Source organism: Hemitrygon akajei, chromosome 7, assembly GCF_048418815.1.
Source record: "Hemitrygon akajei chromosome 7, sHemAka1.3, whole genome shotgun sequence".
Taxonomy (NCBI): Eukaryota; Metazoa; Chordata; class Chondrichthyes; order Myliobatiformes; family Dasyatidae; genus Hemitrygon; species Hemitrygon akajei.
Genome location: NC_133130.1, coordinates 161,331,931 through 161,356,304, shown reverse-complemented (window position 1 = coordinate 161,356,304; position 24,374 = coordinate 161,331,931). Strand labels below are relative to the sequence as shown.

Here is a 24,374-nt window from a genome sequence, read left to right as displayed (position 1 = left end):
GGTCAGCCTGGCAGCTGTGGATTTGTAATAGGGACACTTGAACAGCAGCGAACTGTTTAGTTCTTCAGGTATCTTCATGCTGACCTTTGGCCCATCACCATTATCAGATATCCCTCAAAACCCACAAAAATCTGTCAGCATGAGGAAATCTGCAGATGCTGGAAATTCAAACAACACACACAAATTGTTGGTAGAACGCAGCAGGTCAGGCAGCATCTATAGGGAGAAGCGCGGTCAACGTTTCAGGCCGAGACCCTTTGTCAGGACTAATGTTAATCCCGAAACGTCGACAGTGCTTCTCCCTATAAAATCTGTCAGCTCCAGTTTTAACATTACAGTTGTCCCAAATTAATTAATTGGTATTTGTGGAGAAGAATGATGCTGACTTGTGCCTTAAGTGTTTTTCTTAAATGATACAAGAAGTAATTTTCCTTTTTATATATTCTGTACATGCTGATGTTTCCCTTGTGCTAAGTTGTACATAAATATTCAGGTGCAAAATATCGGAATATCATCACTCTCACCCTTTTCAAAAAGGGCTTATATCAAAACTTTATAATATAATTATGAAGATACGTTCAGTGCCCTTTGATAAGACCAAAAATGATTGGGAAAGAGAACTTAATCTTATTATTCCTATTGAGAATTGGGATAGAATTCTTAAATTAGTTAATACATCATCTATATGTGCCAAACATTCATTATTACAATTTAAGGTTGTACATAGGGCCCATATGTCCAAGGATAAATTAGCTCATTTTTATTCTCATATAAACCCTATTTGTGACAGATATCAATTAGAAATCGCTTCTTTAACTCATATGTTTTGGTCATGTCCACTTTTGAGAAAATATTGGAAAGATATTTTTGATATTATTTTGGCGGTTGTAACGTTCTCGCTCGGGTGTGAAGTAACGCCGAGGTAAACGTCGAGATAAACCAGAATCAATGCAAACGAGACCGCAGTAAGATTAACCATTTACTGTTCACTCTTCACATTAACGCATGGTGAAAACTGTTGAAAAACAATACAAGATTGGTACAGTGTTTGTTCCCTTCTAAATATCACATTTACATTGTGAATACTTGCAAAGGTAAAACTACAATAACTACATTACATTAAAGTGCAGCATACAGTCAGAATCTAGCTGCTCCATTGGCTGCATTAGATACACTTCAATACAAACTATCCCGACTCTTTAACTAACGAAAAGGTAAACCTTACCGACCGTCGTTACTTTTAACAGAATCGGCGTTAACATTTTAACTCAAAATACCGATTATCTAATGACTTACAGCGTTGCTTTCACTGTGTCTTTGGTGCATAGAGAGACCCTAGTCAGCGTTATGGTCGCACATGTGAGTGACCCCCGCCCTTGCGTGAATCTCAAACCGGTAATTCCCCACAAGACGCGGCGAACCCGGATGTGACGTCATCGCAGCCGCGATGTATTACAAACAAATCAATTGATTTAAACAATCCTAACTTTAACTAAAAAATGCTAACAAATTACTACGCGAAAATATTATAAACTAAATAACTGCCATAAAGGCAGCACAGCGGTATTGAACATTGATTTACAACCCCATCCTATTACCGCAATTTTTGGTTTACCGATGATGGACTTACTTCACTTATCTCCTTCCGCCTGTCGAATGATTGCTTTTCTCACTTTGATGGCTAGAAGATCTATTTTGTTGAATTGGAAGGAAATTAATCCTCCCACGGTATTTCATTGGCTTTCTCAAACTATGTTATGTCTAAATTTAGAAAAAAATTAGAAGTGCTGTATTTGATACTTCTATTAAATTTGAAAAGATATGGAGACCATTTATTCAATATTTTCATATGATGTAATGGCCCTGTGCCAGGCTTATCGGTTTTTTTTCAGCTTTAATCGTATGTATGTTGAGAGGATCGGAGTTGACGTCATTGATGTTTATGTATGCTCGTGAGATACTATGAACAGCCCTTTTTTTTTCTCTTTTTTTTTTAAGTTTTTTTAATTTTTTTTTCTTTGTTTTTTTTTCTTTTTCTTGATACTAAATTAGTAGATTAGCTAACTTTCTTAGATAGATTTTTTTTTTCTCTTTTTTATACTATATATTATGGAATATCTAAACTTACCTTGTTCATATATATACTATATGGTTTATGTTTTGGGAAACTTACTTATGCTGTATTCATTGTTTATGTATTTCTTTATGTATAATGGGAGTCTATATATTTGTAATCCCTTACCATTATTTGAATTGTATCTCATTCATAATATTCTAAATATTAATAAAAAGATTGAAAGAGGGAATATCATCACTCTCCCCAACTCTCATTACCTACGTATTTACATGGGTTTCTTCTTCCTTGGTTCACCTTTCCTATCACCTCCCCTACCTAGTTCCATCTTCCTTCATTGCTCCCTTATGTGGTTCCACCCAACACCTACCAGGCTGTCTTTAGCCTTCCCTTTACTCTCACACCCAACTCCATCTGGCTGATCTTCTTTCTTCCTTTCTTCTCCAGCTATCACCTACTAGCCTCTCAAGATTTCCTCTTTCCCTCGCTCAGTTGGCTAATACATCACTTCCCCCCCCAATTAAAAAAAGATTCATTTTAACTCCCAGCCTCTGCCTCTCACTTCCATCTACCTGCTATCTTCCCTCAACTCAGCCCTGATGCAGAGCCTGCATAGTTGCTGCTTCTCTTGCTGATTTCTCCCATCAGTTAAATTTTTTTTCTGACCCTCTTATTCCAGCACCTGCAGTCTCTTGCCTCCACAGTATAGAGGCTGTTCCATTTTAAAAACTATACCGGACATGAATTCAAATAAATGAACTGTCTTGATTATGTTGGCATATGGTTGGTCAAGTCAACACACAGACTTGCTAGGATCCAGCTTTTGTGAGCTCTAAAGGCTTCATGACTCTATAACCTCTGCAAAGTATTTTATGCAAAGCATTGCAGTGAAATCAGTTCTTCCAATATTGGCTGTATTGTTTTTTATTTCAATATTATATCCAAGGAATTAAGTGGTTTGGTTTCACAATATTACAGCAAAAATCAAGTGAATTCATCAAACACTGAAGATGACTTAGCTAGACCTCTGTTAATTAAGAAGCTCTTTGACAAAGTGCCACACATGAGGCTGCTTTAAAAGCTACAAGCCCATGGTATTACAGGAAGGATTCTAGCATGAATAGAGCAGTTGCTGCTTGGCAAGAGGCAAAGAGTAGGAAATAAAGGGAGCCTTCTCTGGTTGGCTGCCAGTGACTAATGAAGAGACTGTGTTCAGACTGATTCCTTTTACATTATATGTCACTGGTTTGGATGATGGAAAAGTTTGCAGACGATATGAAGATGGGTGGAAGGAGGACATAGAGAGGCTACAGAAGGACTTGGATTAAGAGAATGGACAAAGAAATGGCAGATGGAATGTAGTGTCGGGAAGTGTGGAAGAAGAAATGAAAGGGTTGAGTTTTCTAAATTGAGAGAAAATGCAAAAATCTGAGGCACAAAGGGACTTAGGAGTCCTTGTGCAGGATTCCCTAAAGTTTAATTTACAGGTTGAGTCTGTTAGCTTTTATTTCAAGAGGACCAGAATTTAAAAGCGAGGATGTAATGTTGAGACTTTATAAAACACTGATGAGGCCTCACTTAGAGCAGTCAGAAGTTTGGGGCCCCTTATTTTAGGATGTGCTGAAACTGGCAAAGGTTCAAAGGGGGTTCACAAAAATGATTCCAGGATTGAATGGCCTATCACATGAAGAGCATTTGGCTCTGGGCCTGCATTCACTGGAATTCGGAAGAATGAGGTGTGACCTCATTGAAACCTATCGAACGGTAAAAGACCTTGACAGAGTGGATGTGGAGAGGATGTTTTCTATGGTGGGAGAGTCTAAAATCAGAGGACTCAACCTCAGAATAGAGGGGCAATTTTTTGTATAGAATGGAGATGAGGAATTTCTTTAGCCAGAGTGTGGTGAATCTGTGGAATTATTTGCCACATGCAGCTGTGGAAGCCAGGTCTTTAAATAAGACAGAGGTTGATAGATTCTTGACTAGTCAGGACATGAAGGAATACTGGGAGAAGTCAGGAGATTGGGACTGGGAGGGAAATGGATCAGCCATGATGGAACGGCAGAGCAGACACAATGAGCCAAATAACCTAATTCTGCTCCTATATCTTTTGGTCTTACTTTTAAAAAAATCTTTTAGTCCAGCCTCTGTGTTCCTGTATAAACACGCTACAAATCTGTGGCTTTTCACTGTTCTATCTTCGTAAGATCAAATTCTGAGAAACCACTGCTGGTTTCCTTCAGTTGTGGTTTGTGATAACCTAAGGTGCCAGTGTATGGTTTTAAAATCTGCTGCAATATTACTTCAGCTGTTTCTTGCATGTACTAAAGTTCTGGATTCCTGCCATTTAGGTTTGGGGATAAATAGAAATTCTGACTTTTCAATATGGCCTCAGTATAATGGTACAGGTGACCACCGTGTAACTAGATGAAAGGTTGTGTTCCACGAAAATGGGCCATACCACATGTTTCTCTAATGTGAAGCCGTTCAACTTGAATGCATGTCAAGAAAGGCATGTCAAGAAATTGTCGGTTTATTTACTTGCACAGAAACTTCATGACAGTAAATTTTATTCTGTATCTAAAATTTATGGGTAATGATTTGTGAATTCTGTAAGGGCAATTTCTCTAATCTGAAGGCCCTAATTTGTGGGTCGTCCATACTACAGATAGCGCAGCAGTCCTACAGCTCTAGCTTTGACTTTGGCTTTGAGGTTTGGCTTTGACTTCTGTTGCAGCCATGTGGAATTTCCATTTTCTTACTGTAGGTTTCCCCACGGATGGTTTGCTTTCCTTCCACTTCACTGAGACATACGGGTTAAGTTAATTGGTGACAGTGAATTACACCTGGTGCAGCTGGGTAATCAAGTTGATTGACCTGTGTGAGAGAATAGGTTACGGGAAATGGAGAAAATAGGATTGATGGAATTGTTTTAAGAGCCAGCATGGACTTTAATGGGTGGAATGCCTCTTGTACCATAAGGGAGTATGAATGTTACAGCCACAGTGCTTCCAGAACATAGTTATTATTAAAATGCAGGTGCTACAGGCTGGATAGATGCAGAAAACATGGGTAGACTGAAATTGTGAAATACAAATATACTTGCCATTAAATCAGGAATCCAGGAGAAACCTTAATCTTCAGGAGAGTTTAAGATAAGGCAGAATGAAATTAAATTGTGGTTTGAGTGCATTGGGAGTAGGTAGATGTAGTTTTTTTTTACTTCACTGTTTGGACTTTCTAATCCCTCTTTCACTTTTAACATGGATTTCTAGCAGCTATGAAACTAAGATTTAGATGATTTTGAAACAGATTACTCTTAAGAAATTGTTAGTGGGATTACAATTGTGCTGTATTTGAAAGAACAAGGGAAGTAGAGTAGTGGACTATGAATATGGTAATCATTACTTCTGAAATCGTGGTTCAGATCTAGATGAAAGTGCATAATTTGACGTGCAAGTCATTATTTATAGTTTAGAATCAGAATCATGTTTAATTTCACTGACATATGTTGTGAAATTTGTTAACTTTATGGCAGGAGTACAATGAAATGCATGATAAATAATAGAGGAAAAAACCTGCATTATATTAAGTGTATATATGTCTATTAAATAGTTCAGTTAAACTAAGTCATGTAAAAAAACAAATTAATAAAGTAACACACACAAAATGCTGGTGGAACGCAGCAGGCCAGGCAGCATCTATAGGAAGAAACACTGTTGATGTTTCGGGCCAAGACCCTTCATCAGGACTAACTGAAAGAAAGGTTAGTAAGAGATTTGAAAGTAGGAGGAGGAGGGGGTGGGGTGAAGTTAAGAGCTGGAAAGGTGATTGGAAAAAGGAATACAGAGCTGGTGAGGGGAAAGGACCATGGGACGGGAGGCCTAGGGAGAAAGAAAGGGGGAAGGGAGCACCAGAGGGAGATGGAGAACAGGCATAGAGTGATGGGCAGAGAGAGGGAAAAAAGGAAGGGGGAAATAAATAAGTCAGGGATGGGGTAAGGAGGAGAGGAAGGGCATTAATGGAAGTTAGAGATCAGGTTGGAGGCTACCCAGACAGAATATAAGGTGTTGTTCCTCCAACCTGAGTGTGGCTTCATCTTGACAGTAGAGGAGGCCATGGATAGACATATCAGAATGGGAATGGGACGTGGAATTAAAATGGGTGGCCACTGGGAGATCCTGCTTTCTCTGGCAGACAGGGCGTAGGTGTTCAGCAAAATGGTCTCCCAGTCTGCGTAGGATCTCACAAATATATAAAAGGCCACACCGGGAGTACCGGATGCAGTATACCACACCAGCCGACTGACTCACAAGTGAAGTGTCGCCTCACCTGGAAGGACAGTCTGGGGCCCTGAATGGTGGTGAGGGAGGAAGTGTAAGGGCAGGTGTAGCACTTGTTCCACTTACAAGGATAAGTGCCAGGAAGGAGATCGGTGGGAAGGGATGGGGGGGACGAATGGACAAGGGAGTCGCGTTCCACCAGCATTTTGTGTGTGTTGTTTGAATTTCCAGCATTCGTAGATTTCCTTGTGTTTGCGAAATTAATAAAGTAGTGAGGTGGTGTTCATGGGTTCAATGTCCATTTAGAAATCGGATTGCAGAGGGGAAGAAGCTGTTTCTGAATTACTGAGTTCGTGCTTTCAAGCTTCTGAACCTCCTTCCTGACAGTAACAATGAGAAGACTACATGTCTTGGGTGTTGGGGATCCTTAATGATGGGTGCTGCCTTCCTAAGGCACTGCTCCTTGAAGATGTCTGGGACACTATCGAGGCTGGTACCCATGATGGAGCTGCAGAATTTTACAAGTTAGTCAAAGCTGGTGAATCGTACTTCAAATCAAAATTCTCCTGTGAGCAAAAATTGAGGTTCATAAAGTCAAAACAAAAGGAACCAAAACCTATACCAAAGGTTTGCTTTGCAGCACTTGTTTAAGTTTAAATATTAAATGAGCTGATAAGAGTTGCGAATCTCGCAACAGTCATCATGGCATTTTAGAGCAAAGTTCTTAATTCCACATTCCATTTATCAGGAGGAATTGTTACCATGCTGAAGGTGTTTTGCCTAGCCTGCAGCAAAACTGTACTTGTTCGAACCGATGTCAGCCGTGTGTCATAGCTCTTTATAATTTATAGAACAGAGTACATTAAAGTGCAGAGTTTCATTTTTAGGTAAAATGCTTATATATGCCTAACATGATTTCATAACACTGTTGCTAAGTGACAGTAATGTTATCTTAGAGCACAAAATTATCCTTTATTAGATGTTGTTATTTTCTGCTGAGTTGCTGCTCAGAAGCAATGTAGGCTTTTTGCTCAACGGGCCTTTGTAATATCACTTTTGACCAGATTATATATTCTGGTCTTTTAAACTGGGATTGATGGTGATTCATAATGATCTTTGCACCAAAAAAAGCTTGCTTTTTAAAGTAGGTTTAATGAAAATGCATGGAGTATCACCAAACGAAATTTGAAGGCAAGTCATGTAGGAGATAAGACTGAAGATCAGAAGGTGGTCAAAGGGAGAGCTTTTATGGAACTAACAGTGAATGAGAAGTTTACTAAATAAATTCAATAGGTCGAGCCCTAAATATCTAAAGGCATAGCTGTCAATATGGAGCAATTAAAATTATAGCCAAAGCTAGAATTTGAAGAGTTTAGTGGGGGGGGGGGGGGCGGGGGGTTGTTGGTAGCCGGAGAATGTTTCAGAGGAAAGTGGAGGAGAACCCTTGGAAGAGATTAAATCTTGAACCAACTGCCACAACCCTAATCACTAGAGTTTGGCAGCATTTGACCACTGATCTCTTTGCAGCAAAATGGACTTCGATTTTTCTTTTTTTCCAATTGTGTTCCATCTTGTGAACTTAGTTTTTAGTTGTGTTCGGTTTCCTCGTGAATGCTGCTTATCTAAAGTTCAAAGTATACATGTCATCATTTACTACCCTGAGATTCATTTTCTTGCAGGCATTCACATTAGAACAAAGAAATGTGATAGAATCAATGAAAAACTACACACAAAACTGACAAACAACCAATGTGCAAAAGTAGACAAACTGTACAAATACAAAAAAAATCAATAACAAATAATACTATGACCGAATTGTAGAGTCCTTGACAGCAAGTCCATAGGCTGTGTTCAGTGATTAATTGAGTGTTGAGGTGAGTGAAGTTATCCACACTGGTTCTCCAGCCTGATGGGAGGGCAATAGCTGTTCCTGAACATGGTGGTGTGGGCCTAATGCTACTTTGCCTTGTTCCTAATGGCAGCATTGAGAAGAGAGCATGGCCTGGATAGTGGCTATGATATTGCTGCAAGTAATTTTTTCATTGCACCTGCACGTACATGTAGTTGAGTATATAATAATAAGCTCGACAGGAAACAAAGATTAAGGTTTGAACACAAAGTTGCTGCTTGACTGAGTGCTGATATTAAGACAGTAAGAATGGGTCGTCAAGAAAATGGTATGCTACACGTGTGGAGTTTTGCATGAATCGTGCTTTGTGAATGATGGATGAAGGAAGGCTGGTTTGTACCAGAAAGTACAAGGAAGAGTACCAGAAAGGTTTCCAGTCAAGATGATGCCTGTGTACAGTGCTCATTTGATCAACGTTTACTGAATAGATCATGAAGCCATCTTTTTCACTTCTTTTATGTCTGTTATGTTTGTTTCTTGTCTTGAATGTGATTCTGGAACTGTTGGAGCCTGTGTGTTGCTGTTAAGATATTGTTTGGATGCTTCAGCGCTCTGCAGTCTCCGAGAGGATTCCAGAGGGCACAGGGGACTTGAGCGAATCTTGTAGTGAGAAGCCTGCAGGATGGCGCACGAGATGATGCTTGACCCCATTTTGCCAATTAAAGCTTCCATTGTTTGCCGATTAAAGCGATGAGGGAGATTGAAAGATCAAGGCGAGTGCGGAAGTTTGGGGATCATTTGAGTGTTCCAGCACTCAGCAGTCTATGAGAGAATTCTGGGAGGCAGCATGCGCGAACTTCGTAACAGGCAAGCTGCAGGACGGAGCGCAAGCTGATGCTTGGCTCCATTTCAGCGTTTAAAGCTCCCATTGTTCACCGATTAAGGTGATGAGGGGGGTTTGAAGCATCAGAGCAAATGCATTGGGTGATTGCCAGCTGCCTGTCTTTTGATCAGTTGTTCTGTACCAGAGGAGAGGGCCTGCTGCTGTGCCCAGGCCCGGAGAGTATTATCCAGGTTTTTTTCTGCGTTTTGGATGTGGACTTTGGAGTATAGACTCTATTTTTCAGTCTCGTGCTTTTTATATTTTTTGTTTTGCCAGGTCTCTTTTGTGTGGGGAGGGTGATTTGCGGATCGATCTGCCTGATCCATTTTGCTCTGTTTTTGTGTGGGAGAAGGGACTAGGGGTTAATGTGCCTGTACTGTTTTTGTTTGGGTTTTATTTTTGTGGGTAAGTGGGATTTGGGGGTTGATGGTCATGCTGTCTTTCTTTTACTTTCTTGGTTTTATGGCGACCCAGAGAATTGAAGAATTTCAGAGTTGTATATTTTGACAACAAATAACCTTGGAACAAATGGCAGCTTTTTAAATACAGATATTGCTGAAAAATTAAATGGTTCTCCAATATTAACTGAAAAGCATCCTGGTAGGGGCAAGGGGAGGTAATTTTTATTTTGTTGAGCTTAACTTTTGTAATCAATAGTCAAAGAGATGCATTAGCTGTTGGAGTGGAGCAGCAGCTAAGTTTTGTCAAGCATTTTCCAGTTTTGAAGCTCTTCTGTAATGTAACAGATGGGAAGGAAATTTTGGGTGTCAGGTTATGCAAATTACCATAATAAGCCAATATACGAAGCCGAGACTTCTCCGCAAAATTGAAAGGTGCAGGATTGATCCAACCTCACTCAATTTAGGTGGATAGGCTCCAAAGCTCCTCCGCTCTAATTCCATGCTAAACATGCCTTGACCTCACTCACGCTTTGAATTGCACCCACACGCCCTGACACTGGAGTCTGTTTTTGCTTGCCTCTTCATTGTTTACAGTGATAATTTACCACAGTTTTCCTCAGAAAGAGTGTTATTAATAAAGTGTTCAGTTGTATTTGTTTATGATCTGCTGGTACATATGCAGTGTACAACCCTGAAATTCGTCTTTCAGCATAGTCACGAAACAAAAAAGAATCATGAAACCAACCATTCAAAACTATCAAACCCCACCCTACCCCCATGTGCAAAAAAAAATTGCACAAATGCCAACAAAAATGAGCTAAAACACAATATAAAACACAAAAATTAAAAGGTGTGTTTCAGTATGGTTCAGCTTGGTGTTCATTATCTGCAGACTGCCCCAATTTTTAAAAAGAATCACCAAAATGTAGTGTCAAAGAAGAACGACCAAAACTAGAACACATTGTAAACCTGAACTGGAGTCGAAATCTACAATCTGTTTCAATTAAACCTTGCTCCAGCGTCATTCACCGACACCATTGAGGAAGAGAGAGGTCATTCAAATGCAAGGACCTACCAATGGGAGCAGCAGGTGAAAGACTGCCATATGTAGACACCTCCAGCAGTAGTGCGTGAGAGGCTGGTGGACGGTGCTGGTCGCCTTTTGCACCTGCCTCGATTTCAGTCTTCCTCTGTGCTTTAATTGACGAAATCAGCGAGAAATGGAGTGTTACGAACCCCGTAACTGGGTATCTTACCAGCAAAGATAGGAGTATCCGTTGGAGTCTGGTGATACTATTTTTAACAGTATTTATTAGTAAAACTACACAAAAATATCAATGCAAATATACAGATAATATACGTCATCAATACTAAACCTCAAAGTGCGGGTATAATAATATTCAATAAGAAATAAGCTCTGTCGTTGTCTAGGGGATAATGAATTGTCCGATGGAAATATAAAGTTCAGTTCATGCAGTCTGCAGTAGTTGTTGTTCGCGGTGTTGCAATTGTTGGAGAGAGAGAGAGTAACAGCTATTGACTTGCCGACTTTCCTTTTACGATCTTGATCTGTCGATGCGTTGTTGTTGTGGCCATTCACGTATGACACCTCCGTCCTCTAGCTAGACTGTTCTTCTGTGGCGGACTCGTCACCCAGGCAAGGGTGGACACACACACAAGCCCCCACCGGTCTCGTAGCATCTCTCCTGGTGCATCTGAGGGGTGTTCCCCAGACCTTACTTTTATCCCCACTCACGGGGTCTCAGGTGTCAGTCAGGTTGGGATGATGCAACCCATCAACCAGACCACTCTGGTTGCCCCCTGAGGGGTTTCAATGAATAGAACAGTACTCAATACACAATTCTTTCTCCAAGATACAATAGCAGTAATCAGTCGTTCTGTTCCGCTTTTGTTAGGAGGAGACATTCCACTTTTGTGTATCCCTGCGTTGTCTCTCTCTCTCATTTCCTTGGTATCAGACCCGAAATAGTAGCGATTTTGCGATTCTCAAAGGGGGGGGGGCGACTTTGCACCCTTCTGCCCATCAGAGTTGCTCCTCGTTCGTAACAGGAGTCAATCATTGAGCTCGCACCCCGTCTCCTGGCTACCGTGCCGCACGCTTTGATCACAGCCTTGGAGAACACTCTGAGACAGCAAAGTGGCAGGTCACCGGATCGGCCCGAACTCAACCCACAAAATAGAGATTACAGGTTCACACAGAGGTAGAACCATGTCTGAAATAAAAAGATGTCAAAGAAGTGAAAAGAACTGCTTCATGGCCCATTTTGAGGGTGTTCCTTTTGGTAGCATTGTTTGCTGGCACATAAGATAATTGAACAATGAGAGTTGCTATCTTTCACCAGTCTAACTGCAGAAATGTCCAGTAGAAATATTGGAGTTGTGTTGTCGTTGATGATTGTGGTTCAAGGAGTTGCTCAAGGCTGAAACTTCAATTTTTAGGCTCATTCTCAAGCCTAGTGCTGAGGGGTTCCTGCTCCATTGGAGGTACTTTATTTTAGACAAGAGATTACAAGGAAGGCTCTGTCATTTCTCAGTGAAAGACCTATAATGTTTTGCAGAAGACTAGAGCTAAACATAGTGTTCTGACCAATAAATACCCCTTAATATCATTGGGTAACATCATTTTTAATCTCACTGCTTATTAAACTGTATTGACTAGTGACTAGTTTGGGATATCCTGAGACCCAATCAAAGCAGGATATTCTGAGGTAATTAAAATGTAGGTCTAACATTATTTGTAAATATTCCAAGTAAATCCACATGGGACAAAACAAAAAAACTTGAAGCGCAAAAGTACATTCCTTGGGCTTCATGGGTTCAGATACCAAGATCACTTAGATCAAAGATTGCTGTGCACAGGTTTTCAAACCATTAGTTTATCCAGCATCAAAGATGGAATGTTATGGAGGGAATTTCAAGAAGGCGGTGATCGGATATCTTGCATATTCTTTGAATCCTTGGATTCTTTTACCTTTAAATCATTCTCAAATATCTTATAGATTCTTATAATTTAATTATCAGTGAATACTTGAAAGCCATAGATATTTTACCAGCTGTTGGATGTATTTTGTGGAATGGGACAGAGGTCAGTAATCAAACTGAATTCACAACATCTGACTGGAGTGCAGATTTAACCAGGTTGTTGATTATATTTTACATGAAACATGTTATAATTTTAGCTCTCTTTTCTTTACAGAAGCCCTGCATCGTCCAGAGTTTGAGTCACAGGGTTTGAATGAAGCTGCTCGGTGGAATTCCAAAGAGAACTTGCTTGCTTGCCCCAGTGAAAATGACCCCAACCTTTTTGTTGCACTGTATGATTTTGTTGCCAGTGGTGATAACACTCTCAGCATAACAAAAGGTAAGCAGTAAATCACCAATCCATTCAAACATCAAACACAATGTAATATACAATACTGGAATATCTTTTTGAAGACTAGTGATCCTATGGTCAACCTGAATGGATAGTACGTGCTAAGCTGTACCATGCCAATGGTTAGCAGAAGTCCTTATTCTAGGTATTTTCAGAGAATCAACTGAAATAGTAATTTAGTTTGAGGCGGGGGGGGCAAGGGTTGGCGAGTAATAATAAAATTAGCCTTGGATTTACACACTAGTTTTGATTTGCCATCTGAAGGTATACCTGAACTTGTTTTATGTCTGTCGACCTTGGTTGCAATAGTTTTTTTTTTAAATCACTCCAGCAGTGCATTTTTGATGCATCTGTTTTTAATTAAGTTGGTATTAAGTCAAAACCTGTTTTCTACATGGTAATTCCACATCCGGGTTTATGCCCTGGCATTGGTGCCATCGCTTCTGCACAGTTCTTCCCCTCTAAATGGTGTTGTTCCTTTCAGAATTGTCCCAAATGTTTGTTAGAGCAGGTTGCAAGTAGATTCAATAAGTTAGAATAACATACCCTGAGTAAAGAATTTCCTTCCATCTAATTTACAGAATACAGCCTAGAATAGAAAGCTATAATACTGACTTGAAGTATTAGGCTGTAATTACACAATGCAATACACAATATTGGAAATATTTTTGACCACATTTGCCTTGATGTAAAATGGTTTCAGTATACATCTGTGCAAATAAAGATTATCATATATGGCAAATCCCTTTGAAGCTCTTAGGAAGCCATTTTATCTCTGCTTTAGGTTCCACAGCCAACTGTATTCCAGGCTGATTTTTGTGGATGGCATTTACATTTGTTCTTTGTTGCCCAGTTCTGGCAAATGGTCTGATAGTGACTGAGAAGAGTATGTTCCCCATGTTGCACAGTTGGTTAGCAGTAAAGTGAAATCAGTCAGTACCTTGTGACTTCAACATCTGGGGTAGATTGGAAGTTTTGGGAGGGGGCTGGGATTGTGTGTAAAATATATGCACTTGTGAAGTTAAAAGATCTCTAAAGTTAGATCCATAAATGTAACAAATATTAGCAGTGCAGTATTTGCAAAGTTCAAAGTATATATGTCACCATATACAATAACTTCTAAACATGCAGAATAGGAGTTAGTTTTCTCTTTAGAAACTGGTTTCACTTTGTTCGATTTGTGATGTGCAGAATTATGGATAGAAACCTGGATTCTCTCTTTATAGGTGAAAAGCTTCGTGTTCTGGGCTATAACCACAATGGAGAATGGTGTGAGGCTCAGACTAAAAATGGTCAAGGCTGGGTTCCAAGCAACTACATTACACCAGTTAACAGTTTAGAGAAACACTCCTGGTATCATGGGCCAGTCTCACGCAATGCTGCAGAGTATCTCCTCAGCAGTGGCATCAATGGAAGTTTTCTGGTACGGGAGAGTGAAAGCAGCCCCGGACAAAGATCCATATCACTTCGTTATGAAGGAAGGGTATACCACTACAGGATAAACACTGCATCTGATGGAAAGGTACATCTCCCTTTACAAATGCATTGAATCAGTGTGTTAATGTAACATTGTTTTTATATTAACAATGAAGAGTTGCATGAAGAATCAATTTTCATTTAACATGGTCACTGAATTTGTGTAAATTGGATTATATATAACTTTCACATCTATTACCTATTAGTGTTCATCTGCCCCACAAGTCTCCTCCCAAATATTGTCACTCTTTGTTCGCCACTTGACTCTAGCTAAACACCATCTGTAAATTTCCAGCTGACACTACTGTTGGTAAAATCTCAGATGGTGACGAAAAGGTGCAGAGATAGCTAGTGGTTGAGTGGTGTTGTAACAACAATCTCGTACTAGGAATCAACAAGACCAAGGAATTACAAATTTCAGGAAGTGCAAACCATTCTCATTGAGGGGTCAGTGGTGGAAACAGTGAGCAGAGCAAACATACTGGATGCTAACTTTTCAGAGGATCTATCTTGTCCCCAACACATGGATGCAATGGCTCTGTGTGTTGAGTTTGAGGTGATTTGGTATGTCACCGAAGACACTTACAAATTTCTACAGATGTATGGTGGGGAGCATTCTGACTGTATGGAGGCTCTAATGCACAGGATCTCAAGAGGCTACAGAGGGTTGTAGACTAGCCAGCTCCATCAAAGGTACAATCTTTCCCACCATCAAGAACATCTTTGAGGTTCTGCTTCAGGAAGGGTGGATCCAGCATCCAGGACGTGCTCTCGTCTTATTATTGCAATCAGGGGGGAGCTCCAGGAGCCTGTGATGACCCTCACGCATTCAAAAACAACTTCTTCCTCTCCTCCATCAAATTTCTGAATGGTTCATAAGTCCATATACACGATCTCATTCTTCTACTTTTGCACTATTTATTTATTTTGTAATTTATAGCAATTTTGTCTTTACACTGTACTGCTTCCACAAAAATTTCACATCATATAAAACAATGATAATAAACCTGATTCTGGTGAATAACATTTCAGTTCTGTTTGATCATGTTTTTTCAGATTTCATTTAAATAGATCCATGCATTTTCCTTATCTGGTTTAAGGTTCACACTTCTGAGGTTTCTGTTGGATTCATGAGGATTCATTTTGCATTTATGATCACAAATTTTGCTTCCCCCCCATGTTATCCTGGCTACTCTGCTGCAACAATGATTCTTAATCTGGAAAACCTATTAGCTTGCCTCTCAGTTTTATTATTTCTAAAGACAGTCTCAGTCTTTTCAATGTTTCCTCTGTTACAGCATCATTTTTGTGAAGCTGTTTGCACTGCATTTCTTATCGTAGTTGTAGAGACCAGAGTTATTTTCTATTGACATAAAGCAAGGTTTAATAGAAAGTATCAATTTTGATTTTCAGTTTTATCACTCCAGGCATGAATTTATGAATCTACGGGTTTGAATTTTTACTGGCTTTATTAATATCTGCCAGCAGTGATTTTGTTTATCTGTGGTATCCTTTGCCTATATATTCCATTTTGACTAGCAATCCATGTTATTTCCTTAATCTGATAGCAAAAGGCCTCATCTCACATTATCAATTACATGCCAATTTAGCGAATTTATTGCATTTTGTCTTTTTATAATACACTGTCTGAATTTCCTTAAGCAAACTAAATAGCTTTCAAAATCTGGGTTCTGATAAAGTGTCTCGGTCGGAAACGTCGACTCTTTTCCTTGCATGCTGTCTGGCATGCTGAGTTCCCCCAGCATTTTGTGTGTGTTGCTCAGATTGCCTGTAACTGCAGATCCTCTCATTTCTCTGTTTTCAAAATCCCCAGATTCTATAATGAAATTGAAACTGACACATTTTTTTTGCTTCTATAAGTTGAACATTTCAGAACTTGTCTCGGGTCTGATTTATTTCCTCACCTGGTTATGATTAGTTGGAATTTTCTCCACATATGGCAATAAACGTTTGTTCATTAAATATATTCAAGAATGGCTTTTTTTGGGATTTAAAAAAAATAATTGGGTAGAGTGATAAGATGAAGGAAGTTAATTTTGAAGGATAGCCACACTTTAGAAAAGGTGGAGCAGATGGGGAAAGTCTTAAGTTTTATACCTCTTCAGGTGACTAATTCAAATCAAGCAATGAAAAGTAACTGGCACACAATTTCTAAAGCAGAAAGTCAAAAAAAAACAATTTATTGTCACTTGTCCTTACTGGTCAAGTTGTAGAACTAACCAGCTCTTGGGGAATATCTGTTGCTTAAGTTCAAGTCAGTGTCTAGTACATGTTTTCTGATAACAACAGTCTAATAAACATTGAAACTTAAGAGGGCAGTTTAACATCCGAACAGCAGCCTTACCTGCATTGCAGTCATAATGCAGGTATCTACCCAGTAAAAATTTGTATGTTACTCATTACTACGATTTTCCAGTTTGCTCTGGGCAAAAGTTCTATCTGAATGCTGCGAGGTTTACAGCATTATGGTACTAGGAAGATTTTATAATAGTTTAATACATAGCTAAGGAGTTGGTGTAGGGGGGAGGGCATAAGATTTTTGGATCATTGGGCTCTCTTCCAGGGAAGATGGGACCTGAACAGAAAAGACTGGTTTCACCTGAACTGGAGGGGACTAATATCACAATAGGGAGGTTTGTTAATGCTTCATGGTGGGTTTTAAACTAAAGTTGCTGGGGGTTGGAAACCAGAGTGCCAGAACAGTTAGTGGAGAGGTTGTGGAGGTAGATGTTGGCAAGACCTCAGACAAAGTCAGGAATCAAAAGGTTAAGCATGGGGCAACAAGTGTCCTGAACTGCATATATTTCAATGCAAGAAGTATCGTAGGAAAGACTGGTAATAATACTGAAAATGAGGTAGCTGGATTAAAAACAGGGGCAATACGTATGAGGAAAACCCGTTGATAGAGCAAAATTGCAGTCAACAAGATGAGTTGCAACATAAAAGGCAGACAAATTCGAGAAGGGTGAATAGAGGACTGAAGGTGTTACATGTGAATGTGCATAGTAGATGGAATAAGGTGGATGAACTTGTAGCACAGTTGCAGATTGGCAGGTATGACGTAGGCATCACTGAATCATGGCTGAAAGAAGATTAAAGCAGGGAGCTTAATGTCCAAGGATATTAATTGAAAGGATAGGCAGGAAAGCAAAGGGGGTGGCGTTGCTCTGTTGGTTTAAAAAAAAATAAATCAAATTGTTAGAAAGAGATAACATTTGGTTGGAAAATGTTGAATCATTGTGGATAGAGCTAAGGAACTGAAAGTGTAAAAAGATCCTGATGGGATTTGTATACAGACCCCCAGCAGTAGTAAGGATGTGGTCTGTAAATCACAATGGGAGATAGAAAATGCATGCCCAAAGGACAATGTTACAATAGTCTTGGGGGACTTCAATATGCAGGTAGATTGGGAAAATCAGGTTGGTGTTGGATCCCAAGAGGGGGAGTTTCTAGAGTGCCTATGAGATGACTTTTTAGAGCAGCTTGTGGTTGAGCCCACTAGGGGTCAGGTAATCTGGATTGGGTGTTGTGCAATGAAACAGAATTGATTAAGACAGTTTAAGGTAAAAGAACCATCGAACCATAGAACATTATAGCACAGAAACAGGCCTTTTGGCCCTTGGCTGTGACGAACCATTTTTCTGCCTAGTCCCACTGACCTGCACCTGCACCTGTACCATATCCCTCCATACCCCTTTCATCCATGTACTTGTCCATGTTTTCTTAAATGTTAAAAGTGAGCCTGCATTTACAACTTCACCTGGCAGCTCATTCCACACCCCCACCACTCTCTCTGAAGAAGCCCTCCCTAATGTTCCCTTTAAACACTCAGGGGAAAGTGACCATAATATAAGAAAAGCCGGAGTTAGATGTATCAGTATTATAGTGGAGTAAAGGGAATTACAGAGGCATGAGAGGGGAGTTGGCCAGAATTGATTGGAAAAGAGCACTGGCAGGGAAGAACGCAGAGCAGCAATGCCTGGATTTTCTGGAAATAATTTGGAAGGCACAGGACATGTGCATCCCAAAGAGGAATAAGTATTTTAAAAGAAAGATAACACAACCATGGCTAACGAGAAGTCAAAGCCAACATAAAAGCCATGGAGAAGGCATATAATAGAGCAAAGATTAGTGGGGAGTTAGAGGCTTGGGTAGCTTTCAAGTACCAACAGAAAGCAACTAAAAAAAAAAGTCATTCAGAAGGTAAAGATGGAATACAAAATTAAGCTATCCCATAACATTAAAGAGGATACCAAAAGTTTCTTCAGATACATAAAGTGTAAAAGAGAGCTGAGAGTGGATATTAGACCTCTGGGAAACTGAAAGATCTGATGGAAGATAAGTCACCTGGACCAGATGGAGTATAACCCAGAGTTCTGAAAGAAATGGCTGAAGAGATTGTAGAGGCATTAGTAATGAACTTTCAAGAATCACTTGATACCGGAATGGTTCCGGAAGACTGGAAAATAGCAAGTGTCACCCCACTCTTCAAGAAGGGAGAGAGACAGAAGAAAGGAAACGATAGGCCAGTTAGTCTGACCTCAGTGGTTGGAGGATATTGGAGTCAATTATTAGGGATGAGGTCTCAGGGTACTTGAAAGCACATGTTAAAATAGGCCATTGTCAGCATGGTTTCTTCAAGGGAAGATCTTTCCTGACGAATCTATTGGAATCTTTGAAGAAATAACAAGCAGGATAGACAAAGGAGAATCAGTTGATGTGACCTTGGATTTTCAGAAGGACTTCGACAACGTGCCAACAAGGCTGCTTAATAAGCTATGGTATTACAGGAAAGATTCTAGAATGGATAGAGCAGTGGCTGATTGGCAGGAGGCAAAGAGTGGGAATAAAGGGAGGTTTTTCTGGTTGACTGGTGGTGACAAGTGGTGTTCCACAGGGGTCTGTGTTAGAACTGATTCTTTTTATGTTATATGTCATTGATTTGGATGATGGAATTGATGGTTTTGTTGCAAAGTTTGCAGACAATATGAAGATAGGTAGAGGGGCGGGTAGTTTTCAGGAAGTGAAGAGGCTACAGAAGGACTTAGACAGATTAGGAGAATGGGCAAAGAAATTGCAGATGGAATACAGTGTTGAGAAGTGTACGATCATGCACTTTGGTAGAAGAAATGTAAGGATTGACTATTTTCTAAACTGAGAGAAAATACAAAAAAATCAGGTGCAAAGGGACTTGGGAGCCCTTGTGCAAAATTCCCTAAAGGTTAATTTGCAGGTTGAGTCTGTGGTAAGGAAGACAAATGCAATGTTAGCATTCATTTCAAGAGGACAGGAATATAAAAACAAGGATGTAATGTTGAAACTTTATAAAGCACTGGTGAGGCATCACTTGGAGTATTGTGAGCTTAGAAAAGATGTGCTGAAATGAGATGGTTCAAAGGAGGTTCATAGAAATGATTCCAGGATTGAATGGCATGTCATATGAAGAGTGTTTGATGGCTCTGGGCTTGTATTCACTAGAATTCAGAAGATGGAGGCGTTACTTAATTGAAACTTATCGAATGGTGAAAGGCCTTGCTAGAGTGGATGTGGAGAGGATATTTCCCATGGTGGAGAGTTTTCAACCAGAGGGGACAGCCTCAGAATAGAGAAGTAAACTTTCAGAATGGAGATGAGAAATTTCTTTAGTCAGAGAGTGGTGAACCCGTGGGATTCTTTGCCACAGGCAGCTATGGAGGCCAGGTCTTTATGTATGTTTAAGGAAGAAGTTGATAGATTCTTGATTGATCAGGGCATGAAGGGATAGTGGGAGAAGGCAGGAGATTGGGGCTGGGAGGAAAATGTCGGAGCAGATTGGTTGGGCCAAATGGCTTAATTCTGCTCTTTCAGTATTTTAATCAAAAGGGGATCCAATACAGGATATGCTGCCAGTGCATTTTCTTATACAAATCCTTTTTGTTGACCTCCACAAAGATTACATGAGAGAAAAGTATTGGTATCCTCCAGGCAATTGTCTTGGTTTTCAGCTATAAGATATTTGCAACTTGCTTTCTGAATTTGGTTAAATTTTGATTTTTTTAAATATCAAAATTGCCTTGGATTTATGATTTTAAGACTGCCATTTTAATTGATAAAGGCCAGTTCCAGATTGAGGATTTTGAAGAGATAAGTAAATATTGTAAAATGTCTAATTGAAAACTCCTGTAGAGTCTAATAATTGGAAGAGATATTTTTGTCGTGTTGCTGCTCAGACTATATGCTGTAAGTTTTTTTTCAGGTTTAGGAGCAGTTGGGTATGTTTGGCACATGTAGTAATGTGCAACCCCTCACTGCTTTGAATGAACAACTAGTTACCATGTATTTGAGGGAAGAATGTTTCACACAGCATTGGAGGGGAAAATTCACACTCTTACATTTGTTAGCAGGACCTTCGGCATATCCTTTTGTATTATGACAGGCAAACGTTCCCAAATTGAATTTAGTAGCCAGTTCATTTCCCTAAATACTACTGTAGAATTAGTCAGAACCAGTAATGTGCCAGTAAAGTATCCTTAATTATCATTTTCCATGGAAGAGTATGCCCAGCTTTGAATTTCATTTATTCGTTTTGATGCAGAAGTACAAAATATCAAATTCACAGTACTCAAGATATGTTTGTGATAGCCAGTTAGGAGGCATGCAGCTTATCAGGAATTTTTGCCCCTTGGGCTTCAGTCTATCCTAGGGTTCCCAGACATTTTTGGGTTACTACTGCCCCTTGTCTGTCACATCACAAAACCAATTACCTCCTCTCCCTTTCTGGCCATTACATAAAGCTATAAAGAATTTTGATTTCATTGCAGTATTTTTTTAACAGTGCAACTTCAAAACAGTGACAAATAATTGCAAAGATTATTCAAATCTACTTAAAGCTACAAATAAAATTATTTCTTTAATTACAATAAAAACATTTTTCAACAACAATTTTAGAGTGCATATTTGTAGTCTAACCTTTCACTGCGTCATTCCTTTTTCACCTTTCATTGAGATGCATGGGCCTGGTGCAGTAATGACAGCTTCTCGGGTGGAATGTCACTCTGAAGGTGTCTCAGATCCCTGTGTTCAGTAATTTGCATTCTGTTTCACTGCTTTGAAAGAAGTTGGGCGACTGCACTAAAATGGTGCTGCACTAAATACGATGTTGGAAAGGCAATAAAGAACATCATTGACCTTTTTCCACAGTGCAGGATAGTGTTTGGGGATTTATTTCTGCAACCAAAAGTCTTGATATGATTTCTGAGTCTCAGTTTCAGCTCAGTCATTTTGTAGCAATCATTTCCTCCATCCTTCCTGTTAATTCTTCATTACAAGTGTTCAGGAATGGATTTATTACCCAATCTGGAATCTCTCTGACATGTCTTTATGCAGCCCACCCAGGCGGGCGCAACATACTTGAAGATCATCATCTGGTATTCTTTCTCTTTCAACTCAGAGGGGCTCGGAAATTGGAGAAGGTCACAATGACTGAGGGTTAAATTGGATAGCTAAGTGGAGACAACTTAATTTGACTTTGATAAGATTCACGTCGTTTCCTTGCAGTTGAAAATTGATATCATTAAACTTTGTGAATAATACTGACAAATAAGCAACGTCATCCTAATATTCTTGAGTAGATTACTGAATAAAACATTTGCGTCTCAAATGAGTTTTATCACAGTTTCAAAGGGCACTTAAAAGCATCTCAGGCAGTTTCCTTTTGAGAGCCTTCTGACTTAAAGAAAACGTTTAAACTTTTCATCACTCTTAATTGCTCTTGAAATAGTCGAAAATTGAGAGCATGCAACTTGATTTTATTTGCTACATGATAACAGTATTTAATTTGTGCAGCCTGTGCATTACACAGTGACTGATTAATATGTAAGCTTTTTTTTTCAAGAAAGTAATAACCCCACAGTGGTGCCCCATCTCTTGCACAAGCAAGAATATGGTAAACAGGATCTCCTTCTCTTTGGAAAAATTGCTTAACAACCCAAAATATTGACTCCACCCTCATATCTATTTCTCGTCCCCTTGCAAACAAAAACTCTTGAACCATATTTTCATCTGTTACAAAGTGAACATAACCATGAAGCAAGGTTTCATTGCCTGGCAAAGTTGACTCATCCACTGCAGAGCAAATTCTGTTGTCCTAAGTGTGTTGCACAATGTGCCTTCCACATTCTGTTTGTCTTTGAATAGAGTTGTAGCTGAGTGGGATTGCTTTAATTATTTGGACTGGTGATTCATGCAAAACCATACTCAGAATCCTCCTTACTGCTAACAAAATCAGTTCTTCTCCAATTGCATGGGGCTTTCCAGATTTAGCAATGAAATGTTCTATGAAGCATGAAAACTATTACTGATTTGTAACTGCTGGCAAACATGTTTTGAAGTGTTTTCTGTTTCTGAAAGTTTTCATGAAGTGACTGAAAAAGCCAAGTTCTTGTTTGCTTTATCAGAGTGTATTCTCTTCAAATATTCAAGGAGCCTGGTTGTTTTCATTGCCTCATTTGTAAACACAACAGACTCATTGTTGCTGGTATAAATCCATATTATACTATTTACACTTCACTTTCATTTGGTCTGCTTCTACCATTTTTCATATGGATTAATGACCCTGTCAGTCACCTATTGTTTAAGTCCATCCTCAAACACTGCGAACAATAAATGGGTAAGTTATGATGTCATAGTTCAAACCTGACTCTCTGCCTGAAGGTACATCAGTGGGGCAGCAATATCTTGGTTGGGCAGTGGACTAGAGAAATTTAGCTAGCACTGTAGTACGGTAGTAAATGGCAATAATGTGCAGTCCAATCCTGGAAATAACACAATTTCTTCAGTCCATATCTCATAATATGTCAAACACAGAAGTGTCACATTGTTTTTCAACAACTATAACATGCTTCGAGCAAAGTCAGAACGGTGGGTTAGCAAGAAATGAGGTGATTACATGATCATTGTAATCAGTTACAAGGCCATGAGGATCAAATACTTATAGTTAATTCACTTCTCCAATGAAGCCTGTAATTCCCTCAGCTGCCACCCTTGCTACTGAGTGCCTCCCCCACCACCCCCTTTATCTTCATCTCCCCTTAGAGACTCCCCCTACCCCTGTAGAAAGCTGATATTGCCCACTTAGGGACCCACTGAACTATTTTAAGAACACAATTGTTCTTAATCACAATTAAGTGATCACAATTGTATCATCGTTGTTTTCCTGAACCTTCATTAAACTTAATGCCTTGACCTTCTGGTTGAGACACTACTGTTCAATTCAAACTGATACAAAGGGGGGGGGGGTGTGTTAAACACGACCTTCGCGGCTATCGGCACTTAGCTGCTGTCCCGCCTTGCTCACGTTTTTTCCGCAGAAAAAACTCAATGGGTTCGTCTTTAAATGCTGGGTGCTTGGACTTAAGGTACCCGAAGCAGTTTTGAGAGCTTCATTGCCGCATTAGACAGCCTCCAGGCCCGAATTCCATCCTCTGCCTGCCCGCCGCCAGACTCCCTGGCCAGGTGCGGCTGATCATGGGTGGGGTGAGAGGACAAGGTCAGGGCCGGAGGTCCCCGTGCCAGGGCCACGGCAGTTGCAGTCCGAACAGAGCGACCAACCGAGTGAGGAGAGCGAGAGGCCCGCGCCTGCCCCCCTTGTAGGATCTATCGACTGACAAAAGTTTGTTTCAGCAGATCACAGCGCGGTAGCTGCTCTGCTATGCTACTTAGGAAACCTTGAGCCCGAATTAGGTCGTCTGTGAATATTTTAACACCGGATTCCCCACAAACATTCGGTGTGCTAAACAGGTTCAGAGGCGGCGTCCATCTGTCCGCGCTCCAGGCCAGTAGCATCGGCTCTTCCCGCCGGCCGCGCTCCAGGCCCAGTAGCATCGGCTCTTCCCACCAGCCGCGCACCAGGCCAGTAGCATTGGCTCTTCCCACCAGCCGCGCTCCGGCCCAGTAGCATCGGCTCTTCCCGCCAGCCGCGCTCCAGGCCCAGTAGCATCGGCTCTTCCCACCAGC

General features: G+C 40.1%; 1 protein-coding gene across 2 annotated transcripts in view; it reads left to right on the top strand.

The window, feature by feature from the left end:
- Positions 1–24,374, top strand: part of abl1 (c-abl oncogene 1, non-receptor tyrosine kinase) — a 169,177-nt gene that overhangs the window by 92,016 nt on the left and 52,787 nt on the right. For both annotated transcript variants that reach the window (XM_073052398.1, XM_073052399.1), the window contains exons 2-3: positions 12,708–12,872; positions 14,111–14,406. In XM_073052398.1, the coding sequence (XP_072908499.1) occupies positions 12,708–12,872; positions 14,111–14,406 (461 nt within the window). The remainder of the gene's footprint in view (positions 1–12,707; positions 12,873–14,110; positions 14,407–24,374) is intronic.